Below are 22,335 nucleotides of genomic sequence, written 5' to 3'. Positions count from 1 at the left end.
TGTCTTAAGGCGTACTCTTTTAGGTTACGCATTAAACATTCTATAACGTACCCTTTTATATATAAGTTAAACCGGTTTAGAATAAAGGTAAGTAGCGCTATTACCTATAAAATAAATTCTTAAACAGAAATAGAACCTTTAGCGGTTAGTTAATGCTACTTAGAAAGGATAAAAATATAAACAAGATCTGTCTATAGTAGCATCTATAACAAAGCTGTAGGTGTTGGTGTTTCCGTCCAAATCCACAAGCGAGCTTCCCGCAAAAGCTCATCAGACCGTCAATCCGCCAAGCGCATCACCACCCACTATGCCACCCACATTTAGGACATTACCTACACAATGGACCTCTCAAGCCCCACGCACAGCTTACGTGCGGGGAATTGGGCCAGCAGCCCGAAAGAGGTGGGACTAGGAATCCAATTGAGCAGAACGCCTGCAGCTAATGCTATACAGCAGCTCACAAACATGCCTGTACAGGTCCTGCAATAGACCTCAGTATGCGCCTCAGATTGCCGTTAGGTGCATTTCGTCGACCCCCATGCTGTATAAGAAGGGTGGGAAGGCAAACATGTCGCATACACGCACTGATTCCTCCCCACCCATCACAGACGCCTCGCGCCGCACGCCTACCGACGAGGCCTTCGACTTCTCCACCCTCGAATCGGGCATCTTAAAGGCGCTCGAGAAGCTCACGCGCGATCTATCGCAGCTAAGGTCGGGAGGGCGGTTCAACCCGGACGTGGTTGAGAACCTGAAAGTGCAGCTGGGGAAGGCAGGGTCGAAAGAAACGGTGCGGTTGAAGGACCTAGCGCAGGTTGTGCCAAAGGGACGGCTCTTGAACGTGATTGTGGGCGAGAAGGAGGTAAGCTTCCAAACTCTAGGATAGAGGTGCTATTTCCATGATCTGCTGTACTTCTAACTTACGGCTTAACTAGCACGTCAAACCGGTTACCTCCGCCATCGCTGCCAGCCCATACAGCCTCGCACCCCAGCAACCGCCTCCCGATAGTCCCCTCACAATTCCCGTCCCTATCCCGCCACCAACTGGTGAGTCGCGGAAGGCTGCCCTTGAGGCTGCGCAGAAAGCAGCTGAGACCGCCAACATTGCTGTTCAGGACGCTCGCGGCGCGCACCACAAGAAACTGCGAAAGTACCAGATCGACAAGAGCGTACGACCTGATGATCTGCAAAAGGCGCACAAGGGTATGGAGGAGGTGGTTAAGAAGGGGCTTGGAGAGGTGAAGAGGATTGTGGATGGCGCAAAGCGGGTGCTTGAAGGGTAGTGAAGTCGCTATATGCATATATTGTATGCTACGTATGAGCGTTTAAACTCTCGGAACTTGGATATGTAAAATACTATGTTGAAAGTTTTGGGAATATGCAATTCTCAGCAATGGTTGATTATTATGTCCTATTTTAAGCCATAAATTTCGGAAGTAGATATTAACATACAGAGGACGTTTATATTCAGCTGTGGAAATTGGCACGTATTCCTGATGCCTACTGCGGCTATCCATTGGGTACATTATTAGAAATATCTATAGTTACGGAGAGGAAAATCTGATGTCGTAGTTGTGAAAGACACTAGGTATAAAGAAAATTAGGAGTAGTGATAGGAACCAAGAACCGTTCGAAAAGTCCAGCCAGCGCCGGGCTGCAAAAGTGCTGCTATGCATATTTAATCTCTCTACATCCAATTAAGAGCCCCTCCCAAAATAATTCTTACAAAGGAGATACAATATCTAGTAGATGCAATCGTCAATTTATTCCTCCTTCTCCTTCTTTACCTTTGGCACTCTGATTAGCCAGTAAAGAGCTAGCGCCCCGAAGATATTGAAAATGATGTACGCCCACATAATGCCGAAGTTTCTCCAGGCTTCAGAGTAATGGCTACTCACACCTGCCAGGAAGACGTTCGTGTCGCCCATGGGGCAGTAACTGCAGTTGGTTGTACCGGATGGGTTTTCAAGATAACCGCCAGCCAATTTAATGTAAGAGGCCATGTAATCTGCACAAGTACCAGAGGTAGGACTGAAGTGGAGATATTCATTGGAGGCGCAGATAACGTTGGTGTCGGCTACCGCCGTAGAAAGCATGGCGCTGATGAGGTAGGTGAATGGCGAGACGCGATACATGAAGATCCAGAAGCCTGGGAGGCTAGTAGGGCTTGCGAGGACACTGTGGAGAATATTAGCGTCAGTGCATCCAAGATCATGTACAGCTGTTCAATATAACATACCCGCAGAAGATGAGCGTCAACGTAAACGCCAAGTTAGCAATGTTACCACCCGATTCAGCAGTGTCGACTCCAGCAATGGCGAGGTGCGTAAATGTGCTGGTAAATAAAAGGAAAGCCCAGATCAAAAGGAACATTAATGCGCCGCGCTCATGCACCGCATGGGTTGGTTCGGCATTGCGGTATAGACCAATTGGATAGTACCAGCATACGAAGATGAAAAAGGCCATAAGTGTGTTCCAAGGCAGTTCGACAATGATGTTGGATAGCATGAAAGCTTTCCAGGAGTATGCTTTGGACGGCCGTTCGCGGACTTCGTACAATGACCGTTGGGTGACGAAGTGTGGCATGATTTGTTGCGCTAATTGACCGAAAATTGTCATGAGCATGAAGATAGCGAACATCTGGTTTTGGAGGCCTTGTATAGAGTTATGCGCCTTGAAGAAGGAAAACCCAATGAATAGTGCCTGGGAATCTATTAGTGGTGATTATTTTTGAACTCCTGAGACCTTGGTACTTACCGAGAATATGCAAAGAGCCGCTTTGGAGTAGATGTATGATGGTGTCCGCCAGTACTGCTCAAACACACGCTTAGTGACTTCCCATAGCTGTTTTCCGAATGGTGCAGCAAATTCTCTGTAGCTGGCCTTGTCTTCCTTCTTTTGAGCCGAGACTGTGCGTTGAAGAGCGGTAGCCTGTGGTCTCTCCTCTTTCAGTCGAGCCAGTTCATTATGCACTCCGGTATATTCTGGGCTGCTGCGCCAGACAGCAGGCCAGTCAACATCGGTGGTCGATCCAGGCGCGGCTCCGATAACCTCAAGCATCCATTCAGCCGGATTAGCCTCCGGAGGACAAAGGTGCCCTCCATTCCTCTCGAAATAGCTTGTCAAGGTAGATGAGTTTTCTCCAATATCGCCATAGTAAACGGTTTTCCCGCCTTTGGCTAAGAAGAGCAGTCTATCGAAGCGCTGGAACAACATGGCGGATGGTTGATGGATGGTGCAGAGAATGGCTTGGCCGTTTTTAGTTAGCTTATCCAGGAGGTCCAGAATCGCCCAAGACGTTTGACTGTCAAGGCCAGACGTCGGTTCGTCGAGGAATAGCAACAGCGCTGGCTTTGCCGCTAATTCGACACCGATGGTCAATCGCTTACGTTGTTCGACATTCAATCCTTCTCCCGGAACACCAACAACAGCATCAGCATACTCAGTCATATCTAGGAGTTTGATAACTTCATCCACGTAGGCCAGCTTCTCATGACGGGCAATGTGCGCAGGTTGACGAAGAAGAGCGCTGAAATTGAGGGCCTCTCTGACCGTTGATGTCGCAAGATGCAAGTCCTGTTGCTGAACATACCCGGTCTTACGCTGGAATGATTCATCGCGCGGACGACCATCGACTAGCATTTCACCGGTAATGACTCCCATGGTGGTACGAGTGGCAAGACAATCCAACAGAGTCGTTTTTCCAGCGCCAGAGACACCCTAGGTAGGTTTGTGAGTATATTCTCAAGTTCATTCCAAAGACAACTTACCATTAACGCAGTCAAAGTACCAGGTTTGACCCAGCCATCCACGTGGTCGAGAATTCTTCTGGGCTGGCCCTTAATTTTGATGTCGTAGCAGACGTCTTTCCATTGGAATATAGCCGTTTGACGTTCAATGACCGCACTATGGTCGACTTCAGTCGTTCCAGTAACAGTTTGACGGCCAGAGGCGGCTTCGACATCATCCGAATGTTTGGTCTTGAGCAACATGTGGCCACGCCGGAAAACCAGTACCTCACCCTTGGACTTCTTGGCTGTGATGAATTCCGTGGCTAACAGGTACGCGGTCATCAGACCGAGCGTGAATACCAGAAGGATTCCAAAGTTCCTAGAATGTGTTAGAAATGTCTAGGCGAAGAAGAAAATGGGAAATAACGCACCTCCATTTGTGGGTGTGGTAGTATCCAAAAGCCGAATTGATATAAGCGTCACCGTCTACAACGCTCGAACCGGCCACAGATCCCACAGCCGAGCAAACCTTATTAGTACCGCCAACATTGCCATAGCCCGGGCCTGAGGGTACGAATGTAGAGCATTCGAATGACCGGTTATGGAACTCGTTGATCATGAGAGATTCAAATCCATAGGAAACAGGATCTATGTAATTGATCCATCGAGACCATCCAAGCATATAGTGGGTTGGAATGGTGAAGCCTGTATAGATGACGAGGCCCAATATCAAAACAGCAGCAGGAGCCATAGCCCCTGAGAGAGTTCTCGACATAGATGCTATGGTTCTGAAAAACATGGACATGGTCAAAGTTAAAGTGAATGAAACCAGAACAAAAAAGAAGAAGGCGCCCGGTTCTCTTCGAAGGTGGGTCATAAAGTATAGTACCAGATTAAAGAATATGGCGTTGAGGATCTTGTATGGCATGTCTGTAAGCATCGAAGCAAAAGCCTCACAGGACGGGTGATAAAGTGCATATCGAGCGTGCTTTTCCACAATGGGGCGTTGAGCGTAGAGTGTTAGGATCTAGAAAATGGTAAGCACTCAGCCGTGACATATATTCACGCGACGCCTACCTCAAGTGCGCTACCGAAAGCATTCATAAGGACCGCGAAGAAGAGAAGAGCTCCTCGTTGGTAGAAGCTGCTGGTATTAGGCTGCAGGTTGTAGAAGACACTCCCAATAACCAAAGCCATGACGGAATTGGCGATCAGTTGCGTGAGAGTTAAACTTGGATCGCCCTTGAGTCTTTGGAAGCCTCGCCAGAGACAGAGTCTAATCTGTTGGCTGTACGACAGTGTGTAGGGTGACTTTACCCGCCTGTATGGAGAGTTAGACTTTAAAATACTTCAGATAGTAAGCGATATCGACTTACTGATTTTTGGCTTGCTGCGCCCTTCGAGAAGCCCTGAATTTTTTAAATTGCTCGCCTCCAATTGGGTACTGACGATCATAGTTCTCGATATCCTGGAGAAGCTGTTTGCGCTCTTCGCTGTTCTTCCAGCGCTCTGCGAACTCGTTAGGCGTCCGCGGAACCCTATCTTCCCAGCCAGGCCGAACAACACGCTCTAGCGGACTTGTCATTGAGGTTAAGAAATCGGCTGTGGTCTGTCTGTCAGGGCAATCAAAGCCCATATCAACGAAAAACTTCTTAGCGTCTCCAGTGCGTCCGAAGTAGATCTGTCGACCTTCGTAGAGGACAAGAACTTTGTCAAAGATATCGTATGCTGACTGAGGCGCCTGATAGATCGCAACACAAGCGGTGGCTCCCATAATATCTGTCGACATTCGTAGAGTTTTACAGAACTCAATGGCGTTGGCGCTATCCAGACCACGGGTACTGTTGTCCCAGCATTGTAGCGGGGCGCTGCTTAATGCTGCCTCCGCAATGCTCACACGCTTGCGCTCTCCACCACTGACCCCACGAACGTAATCATTTCCTACTCTAGTATCGACTGTGTGACTAATACCGAATATGGCCATGATAACGTCGCGCATATGTTGGGCGTACTCATACTTGTTCACACCTCCAGGGATATGGCGGGGAGCCCTAGCTCGCGCCGCAAATGAGAGCGTGTCTCCCACAGTAAGCATCGGGAAGTGAACATCGACTTCAGCTGTATATATGGCCTCTCCGCGGAAATCGTTGGCCATGTGCTTGGCACTGATACCTTGAAGAGAAAATCTTTATTAGCAAAAGCGATGCTTTCGTATGAATCCTAGGCCTACCTTGGTAATTTATTTGCGAAGTCGAATCCACCACAAACCCATGGGTTTCTCCAGAGATAGTCTTGAGGAAAGTAGAGCAGCCAGAGCCTGGAGGTCCGAGCACAACAAGCATTTCCCCGCTTTCGACCAAGCCATCAAGGTTCTGGAGAATGTCGATCTTGCGTTGCCCTGAGCCCATGAGTCTCTTTACAAGGCCAACACCTTCCAGTATTACATTTCCCACGCTTTTCTGGTAGTCAGTGGCCGAACCGAACCCATGGACACTGAGATTCCTAAAAGCAACACCAGCTGTTCTGAGAGGATGTCCCTTGGTGTCTCGGGATTGCAGCTGTAGCATGGCCTTGGCCCATGATCTGGGGCTGAAATGCGGGCTGTTGGGATCCAAGGTAGAGTCGGGCTCAGGTGTGAAGGGATTCTGGCCAGATACAGAATAGGTGGAATGTTCTGTCAAACGTCGTGCCAATGCAGCGACCTTTTCACCGCGCCGTTCGTCCTCCGGGTCCTCATCTCCCACAAAGGGTTCTTCAGTCCTTTCATGGTCCGATGGTGTCTTTTCGTTAATGGCAGGTTTGTTTATCCGCGAGGCCGTTGAAGCTTTACGACGTGATCTGGTTTCACTTTTCTTAGGACCGAGTGTGGAGTCTGAATTGGCATCGGGCGCAGACTCCGAGCGCTCTCTGGTTCTGGGCATTGAGCCAGTCCTATTATGTGGTGGAGCAGCATCTGGTGAAGGCACGCCAGCTTGTTGCGCCTGGCGGTCATTGTTGCCAAAGGCGAAATTACCGACGAGCGACATTATGAGAAAGAACTATCAAGCACCGAGCGATTAAATAGAAGCGAAACAAACCACTAGCAGCAGAATTGAAAGGTGGATGGCTCTGAGTAAGATATATGCCATCACAGCCAAGGAAAAGCAGTTTGGTGGACCTTGGCAATGCTACATCGCGGCCTGTGAAAATAAAAGATCTCTTACGTCTCCCGGATCTCACTCTCTGCAATTGCTCCCGAGCGCAAGGGAGGCAGACTTTTACGGCTTAGTCTATGAGAGACAGGTTTAAGGGCACCTGATGGCTAGCTGATCGGATAGCCTGCTCGTCCGGCTGCCGCGGACTAAAACAGAAACGGCAGGTAAGCCATAGCTAAACTTGTAGATCCTGCAACACGTGACCGCTTTCCGGAGGAGCGCATTTCCGGGTCTCTAGGTCAATACAGCAAAGAGCCATAAGGCTGGTATGGCCCCCACTGCCTGGCTCACGAATATCCCAGGACGAAAAAATGGACCAACGACCCAACACAGCTCCTTGAGCCTTTGCAGCCGGGAGCCCTTCAGCCGGCGAAAATCGCCCATGCAAGGTTGTCGCAAAGCAGTTGCTAGCAACCGGCTTCGAGCCCCACCTTACACATTGGGTAAAGCGTCAGATCCAAATACACGTGTTTAATAGTGTTAATAGAGAGCCTTTGTAACCTTACGAATTTGCACTGTTACCTGCTGCCTTCCATCAAGGAATGCAGCGGCTTGCAAGGGTGTGGCCGGAGCGGGTCGCCCGCCCTCCCTGTTTGCGGTAGCGACCTCTAGTGGGAGATCGCTTTCACTACCGTTAGATTATCGCTCATAAGCGTGCTTACGTAGCTCTACTCGTCCGTATTTGCACGAGCATCAGTCTGCTGCTTTAAACTTTTAAAAAAAAAAGGATTTTCTGGGTCTGCCAGCTCTATTCACCAAATAATCTCTTTCAAGCTACGCTGAGGGCCCTTACAGCATCCGGGGCCCTGTTCGTGGAGCCATGGCTCTATTCACCAAATAATCTCTTTCAAGCTACGCTGAGGGCCCTTACAGCATCCGGGGCCCTGTTCGTGGAGCCATGCCAAGAAACCAGAAACTCAACCATGGGCTATCGCACCAGCATGCATTGCCTTGGAGGCGGCGCAACCTTGGTGGCCTTTAGCTTGTCCATCCGCCAGAGCTGCCACGCAGCTGCCCAGGTGGAGCTGAAGTATTATCGTAGAATCATCCACCTCTAGATTTTTGTTACTCTGCTTGTGCGCACAGTATACTCTTCTTCCCGCCGAGAGGCTGTGAGCTTTGTTCCACCACAGAGCCCTTGTGTGCCACGGTGACGATGGTGCGGTGGTCCTGGCGTTCGCGGAAGCAGCCCGCCAGCAACGGCGAACCTTCATCTGCGAGAGTCTGTACGACACAGCTGTCACCACCACAACCGGCGTCATCTAGAAAGACCTTTCCTTCTGGAATCAAGCTGCTCCACGATGGCAATGACAGTGCAGTCGAGTAAGTTTTCCCGTCGGCCGCTCCTTGTTCCTTGTCGCGCGCCTGTTGGCTCATGCGGTGGACATTCACGAATTGGTATGCCCTGGCTAACCATTCCTCAACTCAGCACCGTTTTTATACATGGCCTCACCGGAGACCGTGAGAAGACATGGAAGACAAAGAGCGCTGCCGCCCCGTGGCCGCAGATCTTATTACCGGCCAGAGTTCCCAACGCCCGAATACTTACATTTGGATACGACGCCTACGTGACTGACTGGCGAGGCATGGTGTCGAAGAACAGGATTGGGGACCATTCAATGAACCTGCTGACCGCTATTGCAACTCACAGAGAGGATGATGGCACTGTAAGCCTCGTACAGCAGTACCACCTAGGAAATCTATCTCACCACAGCAGAACGACCGCCCCATTATATTTGTCTGCCATAGCTTAGGAGGTCTTGTCTGTGAGGATGTGAGTTATCCAGCTTACCTATTAATCTCAGTGCGGGCTGTGACGGGTACAGGCTCTGTCAACGGCACAGCAACGACCAGAAAGACATCTAAAGAAAGTCCTCCACTGCACTCGCGGGATGGTATTCCTTGGCACTCCGCACCATGGCGCTGGTCTTGTATACTGGGCGGAAAGTCTAGCCAAAGCTATTGGAGTGCTCAAGCAGACGAACCCTGAAATCCTTGCTGTCCTTAAGAATGACTTTGAGGTACTGGAGCGGGTTCAACACGGGTTTCACACTATGATTCGGTCACGAGGTTAGGACGGGCTTCCACCAATTGAGATCATTTGTTTCTTTGAGGAATTGCCCTTACCTGGGGTTGGTACTGTAAGTTGAGTAGTGTTGCAGCCGTTATCGGTAAATTCATTCTCTGTTAGGTTGTTCCGGATCACTCCGCTAAATTGCCTGGTTACGTTCCGATAGGAATCCGTAGCAATTATATAGACATGACAAAGTTCGAGAAGGCAGGCGAACCTGGATTCGTCGCTGTTGCCGGCGAGCTTGGTCGATGGTGCAGAGAACTGTCTTTATCTAACACTGGTGAAGGTCCCGTTACGGGGATCGCCCAGTAAGGGCAGCTAGTCCGCTAAGAAGTTCCACAGTGTACGTGGCAAAGATTCGCAGTAGTAACCTTCTCTGATTATAGAATAGTTGTCGTTCCGTATGCTAGCAATACCGACTTCGTCAGTCGTTCTAGTATTATGGAAAGGCTGAAAGAAATGCTTAGTCCTAATCATGGCCTCAAAAAGACGACCAATTACGTGCGAGTTGCGCTGCACGGGTTGGGTGGCATAGGGTATGTAATAGCTGATAATGAATGTATAGTTGTTTACTAGACCCAGGAAAACCCAAATTGCGATTAATTACGCATACTGGGCGCGTAAAGCGTTCCTGGAGATGTCTATTTTCTGGGTGCATGCCAGTAACCTGGAGCGATTTTCCCAGAGTATTCTAAGGATCGCGCAAGAATGCAAGATCCCGGGGTATGACGATCCCAAGGCTGATAAGAGCGCCTTGGTTAAGAACTGGTTACAGGGAAACAATTGTCATTTGTGGTTGCTTATTCTTGATAACGCTGACGACTATGAAATGTTCTCTAGTCTGCCAAAAGCTAAGGCTAATAGACCGTATAGCACTCCGTTAGGCGCAGACGGCCAACTAGGAGGTTATATCCCAGAGTGCTCTTATGGATCTATTCTGGTAATAATAAGGAACAAGCAAGCCGCGGTTAAGCTCACTCGAAACCGTGGCTTGATTGAAGTTGAAAAGATGACGCCGACGGAAGCTAGCCAACTAGTTATGAAAAAATTAGAAGACGATGGCCTTGATCGTAGTTAGGTAGCGCGCCTCACTAGCCGTCTAGAAAACCTGCCGCTAGCTCTCGCCTAAGCCGCTGCCTTTATCCGAGAGAACACTATGTCTGTGGAGGAATACCTACAGCAGTTGGATAGGGGCGATGACCATCTCACAGAGCTCCTAAGTCAGCCGTTCGAGGAAGTTGGCCGGGACTCCGAGATACCGAATGCGGTGATAGCGACTTGGATCCTCTTGTTCGATTAGATACGGAAGCAGTGCTCCCTGGCAAGCGATATGCTATCGCTTATGAGCTACTTTGACCGACAACGGATCCCTAAGACATTTCTTCAGCCTCGAAGGGACCTAGGGGGTAATGATTCTAATGACTGGCAGCAAAGCAAAGCAAGCGCTGATATAGAGCAAGAGAAGGCTGTTGGGGTGCTAAAAGCATTTTCCTTTATTACCGCTGGCACAGAAGACAAGGCTCTTAATATGCATCGTCTGGTACAGCTGGCGACGCGGAAGTGGTTGATTGCGGAGAAAATGGCGAAGGTGTGGGCGGAGGAGGCGTTACTAATTCTATCGGATCTCTATCTATACGGAAGTCACGAGAACAGGGGAGTCTGCGATGAATATCTTCCGCATGCATACGCTATGTTAGGTTGTAGGTTACCGCTTTTGGCGAACACTGCAGTTGCAAGGGCTTCTCTTCTTTACTGTATATCGGGCTTAATGTTAGGACAAGGACAGTGGAAGAAAGCGGAGGAGTTGCTTATTGAAGCAGCGGACTTGCGGAAGGAAGGGCTTGGCGCAGAGCATCCCTCCACGCTGACCAGCATGGCTAACCTGGCGTCGACGTATAGGAATTAAGGGCGGTGGAAGGAGGCTGAAGAGCTGGGCGTGTAAGTGAAGGAGACGAGAAAGAGGGTGCTTGGGGCCGAGCATCCCTCCACGCTGACCAGCATGGCCAACCTGGCGTCGACGTACAGCAATCAAGGGCGGTGGAAGGAGGCCGGAGCTGAAAGTGCAAGTAAAAGAGACGAGAAACAGGGTGCTTGGGGCCGAGCATCCCTCCACGCTGACCAGCATGGCCAACCTGGCGTCGACGTTTTGGAATCAAGGGCGGTGGAAGGAGGCTGAAGAGCTGGGGGTGCAAGTGAAGGAGACGAGTTTGAGGGTGCTTGGGGCCGAGCATCCAGACACGCTAACTAGCATGGCCAACCTGGCGTCGACGTTTTGGAATCAAGGGCGGTGGAAGGAAGCCGAAGAGCTGGAGGTGCAAGTAAAGGAGACGAGTTTAAGGGTGCTTGGGGCCGAGCATCCCTCCACGCTAACCAGCATGGTTAACCTGGCGTCGACGTACAGGGATCAGGGGCGGTGGAAGGAGGCCGAAGAGCTGGAGGTGCAAGTAATAGAGACGAGAAATAGGGTGCTTGGGCCCGAGCATCCCTCTACGCTTACTAGTATGAACAACCTCGCATTTACGCTCAGGGGCCAAGGCCGTAACCATGAGGCTATTTCACTAATGGAGAAATGCGTCCACATGCAGAAACGGATCCTTGGCCCTTACCATCCTAATACAGTGTCTTCGATTGAAGCTCTAAATAACTGGAGAACATAGAGATAGGACTTTAATGCTACTTTATTTTATAGAATATAACGCTAGTACAAATATAGAACGGCTGAGCTAGGTAAGCACGTTTATCCCTTGCAACCGTAGGTCCACAAAGAAGGTGGCCCGTAAGGTATGGGCGACCCTGGGGCAACCCAGGGGTGACTCGCCCGTGAGGTACGTGCTCTGCACGTGCCTAGGGAAAACCCTTCCTACCTCGCATATAGACTCCTCCTTTTCCCTTAAGGATTCGTCTCTGTCTATATAATATACCCATTGTTCTATTATTGGACTCCCTATCTATATCCTTACCTTATATAATTCTAGTTTAGCGACTTAGTAATATATAACATTATTAGAATTTAAGCCTTAAAGTTAGATTATAGAACTTACTATTATTAACAGTACTTATAAAAAGCACTATATTAGCGTCCTTCTAAGCAAATTCTATTACCTGCCCGTTTTTAGAGACCTCTATATATAATTTTCCCTATAATATTTAAGCCGAATAGGTTAATTTAAGCTCTACAAGCGTCTAGCTAATTTGCTTGGCAGGCACCTTCTTCTTCTCTCCTTTTATAGCTACCTTAATGTCGCCTTTAAGGTCCCCCTATTCCTTATATTATGTTTTAGTTATTTAAACAGTTCCTACGGCTCCAATACCAAGGCCTTATAGTTTAGTAAGAAGCTTAATACTTATAAATAGGTTATCAAGCCATATAACGTGCTTATTAGGTAGGTAGAGGCGTTTATTTATTTCAGCGTCGTTTTAGAGGAGTAAATTAAGGACTACCACCTGCGTCTTTAAAAAGCCTTCCTTTATAAAAGATTAATCCAAATCAACCGGGCCCTTTATATTGCCTTTAGCGTGCCATATAAAGTCTAATATATAGCCCTTATTCGCTAAAACCTATATTTTAAAGCCTTCTAGTATAGGTTTAGATAGAATATTAACTATTTTAGGTATACGACCTATAAAGCGCTAGATTGTTTTATTAACGGTAAGGTAGGTTCCAGGTATATAGAGCTTCCTATAGGTAAGCCGAATATACTCAGCAAGCTTATTAATTCGGGTAAATATAGTCTTAGGTGTTATATCAGACTTTAGCCATAGTGGTAAGGCTCGGAAGTAGCAATTAAGCTACTAAAATTAAACAACTCTAATATATTGTTTGACAATATGCTCAGTACCATATATATTTAAATCCTTCCAGTAGTTCTCAATGCTTAATTCTATAGTGATGCCTATATAAACAAGCACCTCAAGGTACGCGTAGAGTTCCTACTTACATATTAGCTGCCATGCGCGTACATACTCCTCATCCGGTGGATAGAGCTCTATATACTTATTTATCCACTCTACAAGCTTATCCATAAGCTTATCCATAAAAAAGAGACTAAATAACTTAAAAGAATTGTGTATATCAGTGCCGAAAGGAACATTCAGTAAGCCGTGGTCGTGCCAGTCATTGATAAGGAGAGGTTCGAAATTGGGCAACGGCCAGGGCTTAGGGGGAGGTATTTTCTCTAAACATTACAAAGCATCATGGGAATAAATTGCTTCGTAATTCGTCATAACGAAGTGCGTTAGACATAGTATTTAATTCTGGCTCTGGTACTTGCCCTGATAAGGAGCGGAACGATCCGTATACACCACATTCTTGAGTAGTTAGACAAACCATGCGTATCGATTAATCTCACTTTGACAGGCATCACTAACACAAACACACGAAAACGTCACGTCATCATAACGGATTTGACATTTTCCCTAGAAGGATGCACCCGTCCCTGTTATTGCACATAAGCCCAGATCCAGCATCCGCAGCCAAAAAAAGAAGAAAAAGGACAATTAAGTCCCGCCCAAAAAAAAAACCAGAAAAAGAAAAGGCACACATAGATAGCTTATAGGGAAAGACGAGTCAAAATAACAATAATAGAACTTCGTCCAACTCCGCCGACATGCCCGCCCATGCCCTGATATAAAGTTTAAATTACCTTAGCAAATTCCAGAAAAGACTCGCACGAAAAAAACCCTCGTCCACTTTGTCCTTTGAAGCGGTGCTAGACGCTCTGAGATGAATTTTTGAGATCCTGAAGGACTTGTTATGGTGATGCCTTTGTGTAAAGCCTGCATCATGCGGATTCTCCAAAAAATCGGCTTGCATCAATGATATCCCGGTCTCCGTTAGCAAAATCCCATCCCACGATTGTCGGATCTTGGCTACAGCAAATGATCCGCCTTGCGTCGAATTGGAGCTTGAAGACACGTGAATTGGTTCCTTGGGTAGCGAGGGGTGTGAGCGGATGATGGTGGTGGTGCGGAGGGTGGTGATGATGGTGTGGTGCAGCTGGCGGGGCGGCTGCGGGTGCAGGGCCTGGCTGAGGCTGTTGTGGCGGGGGTACTTGTGCTTGTGATTGTGGTGCTTGTGGAGTCGGTGTGGTGTTCGCGACGTTGGCGGTTACGGTGGTGGTGTTTATCGCTTGCTGAGCAGCCTGCGATGCTACGTGGAGAGCTTGGGCTTGCTGGGCAAGCGATTGAGCTTGCTGTGCTTGGGCCTGTGCCTGTTGAGCGAGAGCTTGAAAATTGGGTGCAGCAGCGGCAGCATTGCCCGGTGGAGGAGTTGGGGTTGCGGAGTTAGTGGCACTAGCAACCGCTGCTGGAACTAGTTGCTGGTGTTGATTTTGGTTGATAGCGTTAAGGTGGTTAGCATGCGCGTGTGCTTGAGCGACAGGCCTTCGAGGCCGGCCACCTGCTGCCTTAACAGCTTCATTTTGGAACAGAGTCTTTGAGGGTACCCAACGGCCGCTGGCTTCCTTTTTCCAGATGATGACCGTCTCGTCATAGGAGCCGGAAACTATCCTCCCCCAACGACTGCCACCACCTCCAGGGGGAAGCTTGGCGCCGTAAGCAAATATGTCTTTTGGGTCACGGGAGCCGGCGTTCCGAGCACGACGCTGCTCCCTAGTGAGTTCAGTAGAGATGATGCCTTTTTCGCGAGCTTCAAAGAACTTGCGATCGATGGCTCGAGCTTCGGCTTCTAGCTCTTCCTCATGCCCGGGCAGGTCGCCGAATTGCGCTTGCACTGTTCGCACTAGGTTGGTATGGCCTTGTAAGCAAGCCACTTCCGCGCCCGTCGCACGGTCGAAGATACGCACGGTCTCGTCGCTGCTACCACTTACGATTCGGCGACCGTCAAATTGCACACACGCAATGCCCTTGGTGTGACCTGAGAAGGTTCTGAGACATGCCCCGGTGTGCACGTCCCACACCTTGACGCTGCGATCGCCTGATGCCGATACAATCTGTCCGTCGAGGATCTGGATGGCGTTGACAGCTGCACCATGGCCATCGAGAGTCATTATTAGACTATATTCCTTCAGCGGCCTGAAATTAAGATGCTGGCCCTCCGCCAGGTGCTGCATATCGATGATGTGCTGAGGGAATCTAGCACCCGATGTTATTGAAGTCGGATAAGCTTCGTCCGTAGGCCATATCTCTCGGCGGTTCCACACTTTGATCGTCTTGTCCTTGGAGCAGGTGACGAGGTATTTGTCGTCAAATCTGAGGTTCAAAACAGATTCCGAATGAGCTTTCTCGAGTTTCCTCAATAGTTGGCCCGTGGAGAATTTCCAAAGGAGAATATGGCAATCGCTGCCACCACTTATTACAATATCTTGCTCAGGCCTCTCGTCGAACTGTAAGCAGAGAACAGAGGCAGCGTGTCCGGCTAGAGGTGGAAGTACTAAGCGTTGCGTATCAAGATTCCAGATCCGCACAGTTTTGTCGCGACTACCGCTGACCAGGTATTTGCCAGAGTACTGAATGGTATACACACATTCAGTGTGGGCTTCCTCTTGATAGTTAGGGTGTGGTAACTGAAAGTTTATGAAGCGACCAGCATTCCAGTTGTCTTCTAATCGCCTTTTCTGCTTGTAGAGGTATTGCCAATTGAGCTTGGGGTCACCTGGAGAGGGGAGCAAGAGTGATGGCTGGATTGGCGGATCCATAGGAGGCGGTGAATTTGGCGATCCTATTGCATCCTCAATAGCATTATTGTCGAAAAGCCTATTGTTTCGTTTGAATCGTTCCAGAGTCTGTGTTGATGCCGAGATTTGAGTTGCTTCCGGTGGACTATGAAAAGCGATACCCTGCATCCTGTCTTCAGAGCCACCAGATGGACTATCATCAGCTTCCACCACACCATGTTGCTCTGCCCACGCCTGAGGACCCTCTTGTGAGCCATCAAGCGTTAAGGGCATCAGTCGATCGTGAATCCCACTCTCCCCGATGCCGCCATCTCCGAATAACGGCCTCTCTCTTATTCGTTTCTTATTTGACTGCTGTTCATCCATATCTTCCGCAGCTCGTGCTCGAGTCTTCCTTTCCTTCACTTCAGCTTTGCGAGCTCTCTCAGTTTCCTCATATACTCGAACCCGGCGGGGGTTTGATGTCCAGCCTTCTAATCCGAACAAAAGTTTCCATAACGGACTATCAAGTGTCCGATATCTCCACATTTTCGAAAGCGTCGAAGCCCGTAATAAGGTTTCGGGTTTCAAGTATGAAAATATCTGAAAGGTTATCTCTGGGGGAAGATATACCACGGGGTCGAGATGTAAGAGGGGGTTAAGTCTCTCAACTATCGCCGCGATAGATGAAGTACGCAGTGACCGTAAAATTGCATATGCGAATTCTAGGCAAGGTTAGTGAAGGCTATTTTTTGACTGGCGGCACTATAGCATTTGTTCATACCACTCCGATCTCCCTCATTCATGTTCAAGACCCACTCCGGTAAGGGAAACTGGGTATCTTGATCCAAGCCTTCTCCCAATCTTGAATCAGTTCTCATGATAGTGTCACTCCCGCTCTGACTCCTTGTATCCTCCGAGTACCCCTCATCGAGCTTGAAAGCAGCATTCATAGATGAAGAAGGTCGAAAAGCCGGGAGATAGGACGCGCCGCCGAAGGGACCTACACCGTTGTTGCCCAAGGGTCCTGCCATAGTTTAAGGCAGAAGATATCCACGGCAACACCGTGCGGGTCTCGCAGATGTACAGACGCAGCACTGTAAAGCGATGGTAGCGACGAGATACGATATGCGACTAAGCGTACAGCGATTTGAGCCTTGGTTATTACATAGAAGAAATCAAGGCAGCTTTCCTGTGTTGGTCGGGCTGGTGACTTGCAACAAAAACACCAGGTGACGAGTCCACGACCGTAACGAAGGAAGACCGTAAATTAGGAGTGGGTGAGACTCAGTGGCCGCACTTGACAGACGAAGGCCAGCGGTATGTACAGTGTCGTTGTCGTTTTGTGATGTTAAGTTGCGCTCAAGCCTGAGGCTGACGGCCTTCCGGATTGCAGTGGTGAGGCGACCAGGGTCTACATAAAATACGTGAAAATTACCAATCGTGTATCAGCCAATGAGTGACAATGTTGAGAGTATGGTGAAAGAAGCTGATGCATATATTTAGTAGATCTCCATTTAGCACCTGTGCGGCTCAGCCTGGAGTCTAATTGCGTTTTAGGTTTCTACAGACTTCATTGTTTTTTCACCGTAAACATCCATGGAATACTTCAAGCGTTGCTAGTCATAATCCGTTAGTCTTTACCACAATAGACATTGAAGAATTACACAGCAGAATATGTACAAAAGTCTTAGTCAATTTCTTACTTAGGTGGAGCTTCCTTAAGGCTCCACTACAAATATATATAGGTTCTATTAAATAACCCGAAAAACTTTGTCAGAGGATAATTAATAGAAAGAGTAGGAAAGCTGGCTTCTGATGATTAGATAGCCCGCGCTTAGTGCCTAATTAGTTAAATCCACTCGGACATTTTCAAAACCATCATTACTATTTGTTTATCCCATGCGCCACCGACAAAGGTGTATATACCAGGGGCTATTCATCGAGTCCTTCTCATGTAACATGGATTCTAGATAGGCACCTAAAGTACTTCTAAACTAATAAAGATATTATTAGGTGATTAAGCCATCAATGAGAGCACAATTGGGATGCTGAAAACATATATGAATGCCTTAGTGGCGTATGGGATACACATGGACACAAGACGTACTCTCCAACTGAAGAAGGAACTAAAGATTGACTGTTAAAGGGATGCACAGGGTGAAATGACTAACAGCCTTCAATGGCGACTAAAATATACTAACAGACGAATAAAGTGTGGGTCTATTAACTAATTGTTATGCTACTTTTAACGTTTCTGCCTAAGAGAACGATCGTTGAGGATCAGGATATTTCCCGAACTATTTCCCTCGGGAGGGCCCTGGTGAAATTGCAGTGAGGACGACGTATGCGTCCTTTTCTCGCGATGGTTACACGTAAAAAATTACATGGGACCTGGTGAAATTGCAGTGAGGACGACGTATGCGTCCTTTTCTCGCGATGGTTACACGTAAAAAATTACATGGGACCTGGTGAAATTGCAGTGAGGACGACGTATGCGTCCTTTTCTCGCGATGGTTACACGTAAAAAATTACATGAATAACGGAAGATCATTATAGAACACGCATCTACGTGTGATGAGAGTTCTGGCTGTAATGGTGATCTGGACTGCTTAACACTTTCAAGAAGGCAGTGTAATTCAACTTTTAGCTCGACCAGGCGACAGCACGCTGTACGTTACACGCTACACGTTATTTTTCATGCGGCTAAAACGGGGCGTGAATCACTAGCCCGTTGGGGAATCGAAGCCCCTAAACCCTTTCCACGAAGGCTTGGCGTCGAGCAGCGCCCCCATGAGCCTGGCGTCGAGCAGCGCTTCCCGGATGTGAAACGACCTGCGGTACCACCCCTTATCGTGCGTCCTCCACACTGCTCTCCAAGCACCTCTTCGCCTTCGCATCGACATCACTCTGCAACCTTTGATCTTGTCGCTGCTCAGTTCCGTATCGCAGTTTCCTCGAACTGTCCGCGCTTCGCCCGCACGCCGGACCCTGACACGGTGTCAAAGCGCTTTGGCGCCACCTCGACCCTTAGTCTTGTGAGGGATTATGAATCACTAGGATGGAGGTCGCTCTTCATTCCGCTCTTGCTCGAGCTCATACTCACAACGCGCCTTCAAGTGCTCATTCTCGACTAAACTCAGCCAGTGGGCCTTCTCCTCTAATGAATACCCAAAGCCATCAAAGCTACACTAGCCAGTACTCCAACTTTTCACACAGCACTGCGCGCGATACTCAAACTACCCAAGGCACCTCAACTTCCACTTTATTTGGCCAACCTCCGGTCTTCCCACCGACCCCCGCCAACGGTGCTCCAATCGAGGCTACGAACAATGTTCTAAATAAACGGGCCGACAAAGATACCTCTCTGTTCCAGATCTGTCTAAACCTTCAGCAACGTCTGAGATCAGTGCCGGATTTTGAGCAATGGTTGGTAGAGGAAGAACAGGATGCGGATGATGACACGGACCCAGTCACGTTACTATGGAGGACTTTCCGACGAGGATACCCTTTGATGACGATCTACAATGCATTGAACCCCAAAGTGCGTCTGGAAGTGGATGAGTCTAGGGTTGCGGAAAAGAAGAGGGGACAGGCTGCGACGTTTAAGTTTCTGCAGGCTTGCATGGCGGAGTTAAAATTTCCCGCAACAGAGTGCTTCATCATCACCGACCTTTATGGTGATGACACAACTGGGTTCGTAAAGGTACGTTGATGACATGAACTTTAAGCTGTTGAATCGCGAAACTATTGCCGCAGAAGACAAATATGGTGTACTATTCTCGACCGGAAGCTTACACCGCACTAGGTTGCCAAAGTCGTCAATCGAGTCCTCGATATTTTAGTTCGAGTTGGTGTCATTAGCTCAGAGACTGAGAGCCCTGATGATACATCAATTTCTACAACAACCACTAAAAGAACCCAAAGACAGCATATTATCGATGAATTGGTTAAGACAGAGCGCACATATGTGCAACATCTAGAACTCCTTCAGGCTTTTAAAAAGCTTGTAGAAGAGAAGGGAGTCATTACAGGTGACGCAGTTCACGATGTGTTTTTGAACTTGAACGCTCTTTTAGATTTTCAGAGGAGATTCTTGATCCGTGTCGAACAGACCAATGCCCTACCCGAGAATGAGCAGAATTGGGGCAAACTTTTCGTGCTATACAAGGATGCGTTTAAAGTGTACGAACCGTACATTGCAAACCAGAGAAAGTGCGAAGAAGTTGCAATGCGCGAGTTTGATAAATTGAAGGAGACAGGTGGTTCATCTGAACTTCGACAGATGGTGGAGTCACCCACACATCTGACTTCATTCCTCCTGAAACCTTTCCAGCGATTGGCTAAATACCCGTTATTGCTGAAGGTAAGTTTGAGCGCTTTGGTTTGATGCGTGAATACTTACTGCCAGTTAGGAACTGCGTGATAAAGGTGATCTCGATGACGAACGAAGAGATGACATATCAACTGGCATTGAGGCAGCGTCTTCTGTACTTCAACGAACCAACGCTGCTATCGACCGTGAAGAGCGGGTTGAAGCTGTTGAGGAGCTAAAGAGTAGGGTTGAGGATTGGAAAGGCCACCGCATTGAAGGATTTGGAGAACTACTACTTCACGGCACGTTCACTGTACTCAAAGGCGAAAGCATAAGCACAAAGAATGAAGAGCGAGAGGTGAGCCAAAAACTCAGTTTAACAGCTTCGGCTATTAAAATAGTGCACGAGAAGTCAAAGTNCATGTTATCTCTGCTATCATTTTCAACCTCAACCTTACACATTGCAATTTTTTTTCACTGACGATCTTCATCTGATAGTACAAAATCTACCTCTTCGAGATGATCCTCCTTTGCTGCAAGGAAATTAATCCAAACAAGCAAAAGAATAGAATGATGAACAAGCCTCTTGTGGATCGCAAGGGAAAACCGAAGCTTCAACTTAAAGGCCGTATCTTTATGCAAAATGTCACAGAAACGATATCCCTTTCGAAACCAGGTGCGATCTGAACCCGCGGCCTCACAACCAATTGCTAACTTCCCTTAGGTTCTTACACTTGCCAGATCTTCTGGAAAGGCGATCCTGGCATCGAGAATTTCGTCGTTCGATTCAATTCCGAGGAAACCATGAAGAAGTGGGCTAACCAGGTTGATACTCAACGACGGATCTGGAAGGACCATGCGAGATCCAGCAGCAGCACCAAGCAGTCAAGCGCTTCCGCAACCGAGTTTACCTACATGAGGGATCAAGTCCAACTTGAGAATCCCTACAGAGAAGATGATGATGATGGAGATGAAAATGATGACCTCGACACCGTTGTACCTGGTTATCTAGGTCTACAGGATAACTATATAGTTGGCCAACGTTCCAGGTCGGCTACTAGTGAAAGTGGCCCTCCGATGGGCGACCTAGATTCACGAGTACCACCACCCCGTTTCCCAATGGGTTATACATCCCAACCATCACTAACACTCCGAACCCAACAGCTTCAAGGCGCTGGTGGGACACCTCAGGCTGATTCATACTTTTCTCCAACCGCCGAATCTCCCATTTCCTCACGCACAAGCTCATCCTCTGCTGGCATGTTTCCCTTCCCTCGGCAGCAGCCGCCTCCAAATGGCTGGCATGGAGAGGATCACAACGCACGATTCACAGCTCCTGCAATGGCCCGCCAAATGTCTCGGGAGGGGTCTATGGGCTCAGGTATATATCCTGGCGGTCGTAGCAACGCTATGCAGCGGCCCTCGTTGCCTCCTAATGCAGGCTTACAGCACAATGCAGTCCTATCGCAGAACAGGTTGAGGTCAGCCAGCAGCCCAGATATCCATAATCCACCGGGCCCTGGTCGTCGTTCGAACGGGCAGCACCCACCTGTACCGGAAGTTCCTCCATTTCCTACTCACTATGCGTATACACCAGGGATTGTCAACCGGAGTCAAAACAACTCGCCAAACAGCTTGCCGCAACGGGCCGCTACGCAGTCGCCAAATTACCAACGTGAAAGGCTTGTACAGCAGCGAAGTGGATCAGAACATAATGGTGTCGAATATCCTGGAGGTCCTGCTCGCCACGACCCACGACATGTGCCAATGCCGAGAACCATGGCCCTCGCATCCTCATTTGATCGGACTATGTCCCCACCTTTGTCTTCTCAGACTCCCCGTCCCGAGGATATCCCGATTCCATCACAACTGAAGGTCAAAGTACACTGCCCGTCAGCTGGAAGTACCATGACTCTGGTTGTAAGCACGAACATCAGCTTTCAATCATTAAAGGACCGCATCGATGCTAAGCTTCAACGATCCACGAGTGTCTCACTCAGCGCGGGGCAAGTAAAACTCAAATACATTGACGAAGATGATTATGTCAGCATCCAGTCGGATGAAGACGTACAAACAGCGTTTGAGACGTGGAAAGAGCAACAGCGGGATCAGATCATGGCGGGACAATTAGGCGAGATAGAGCTGTATTGTCAGCGTTGATTGGTGCAGCAGCAGTCTCTCAGAATGGCTCGCGAGCTTGCGGGCCAGCATTGTTCTTGGCGTTCTTTAAAACGGGATAATTTTCGACACAAGTACTTATTAGGTGTATGGGCATCATTTAACTACCCTAGGCGAACGGGAGCATACGACATTCTTGGTTCTTTTCTTCGCGGGAGTCTCAACGGCATTATCCTCATCATGTGGGCGGGACCGGCGCAATTCGGATCACATGCATGATACATTATTG

At 48.5% G+C, this 22,335-nt stretch overlaps 5 protein-coding genes across 5 annotated transcripts; 3 read left to right on the top strand and 2 right to left on the bottom strand.

The window, feature by feature from the left end:
* Window positions 1-442: 442 nt before the first annotated feature.
* K441DRAFT_719177 (ribosome recycling factor) lies at window positions 443-1,645 on the top strand (the record flags this gene model as incomplete). Its single annotated transcript, XM_067654017.1, has 2 exons — window positions 443-862; window positions 936-1,645. The coding sequence occupies 2 exons, from the start codon at window positions 443-445 to the stop codon at window positions 1,281-1,283; spliced, it is 768 nt and encodes a 255-aa protein (XP_067509851.1). The 3' UTR covers window positions 1,284-1,645.
* A 118-nt stretch (window positions 1,646-1,763) lies between these two features.
* On the bottom strand, window positions 1,764-6,652 carry K441DRAFT_683739 (putative multidrug resistance ABC transporter; the record flags this gene model as incomplete). The annotated part of the gene is made up of 8 exons (XM_067651722.1): window positions 1,764-2,178; window positions 2,240-2,703; window positions 2,758-3,720; window positions 3,771-4,110; window positions 4,163-4,758; window positions 4,809-5,052; window positions 5,108-5,903; window positions 5,962-6,652. 8 exons carry the CDS (start codon window positions 6,650-6,652, stop codon window positions 1,764-1,766), a joined length of 4,509 nt encoding a protein of 1,502 aa, XP_067509850.1.
* Window positions 6,653-8,325: 1,673 nt separating this feature from the next.
* Window positions 8,326-11,656, top strand: K441DRAFT_683738 (uncharacterized protein; the record flags this gene model as incomplete). Its single annotated transcript, XM_067651721.1, has 11 exons — window positions 8,326-8,592; window positions 8,752-8,958; window positions 9,001-9,066; window positions 9,117-9,307; window positions 9,386-9,535; window positions 9,582-9,830; window positions 9,873-10,035; window positions 10,078-10,096; window positions 10,130-10,266; window positions 10,300-10,802; window positions 11,086-11,656. 11 exons carry the CDS (start codon window positions 8,326-8,328, stop codon window positions 11,654-11,656), a joined length of 2,523 nt encoding a protein of 840 aa, XP_067509849.1.
* Window positions 11,657-13,780: 2,124 nt separating this feature from the next.
* K441DRAFT_535326 (WD40 repeat-like protein) lies at window positions 13,781-16,647 on the bottom strand (the record flags this gene model as incomplete). Its single annotated transcript, XM_067642364.1, has 2 exons — window positions 13,781-16,338; window positions 16,398-16,647. The coding sequence occupies 2 exons, from the start codon at window positions 16,645-16,647 to the stop codon at window positions 13,781-13,783; spliced, it is 2,808 nt and encodes a 935-aa protein (XP_067509848.1).
* A 2,027-nt stretch (window positions 16,648-18,674) lies between these two features.
* Window positions 18,675-22,088, top strand: K441DRAFT_534362 (uncharacterized protein; the record flags this gene model as incomplete). The annotated part of the gene is made up of 5 exons (XM_067642324.1): window positions 18,675-19,319; window positions 19,422-19,979; window positions 20,029-20,286; window positions 20,427-20,604; window positions 20,653-22,088. The coding sequence occupies 5 exons, from the start codon at window positions 18,675-18,677 to the stop codon at window positions 22,086-22,088; spliced, it is 3,075 nt and encodes a 1,024-aa protein (XP_067509847.1).
* Between the last annotated feature and the right edge of the window lie 247 nt (window positions 22,089-22,335).

This window comes from Cenococcum geophilum (genome assembly GCF_001692895.1).
Source record: "Cenococcum geophilum 1.58 unplaced genomic scaffold K441scaffold_2, whole genome shotgun sequence".
In the NCBI taxonomy this organism is placed as follows: domain Eukaryota; kingdom Fungi; phylum Ascomycota; class Dothideomycetes; order Gloniales; family Gloniaceae; genus Cenococcum; species Cenococcum geophilum.
Note: the sequence above shows the minus strand (reverse complement) of the source record. Positions and strands in the feature narration are given on the sequence as shown.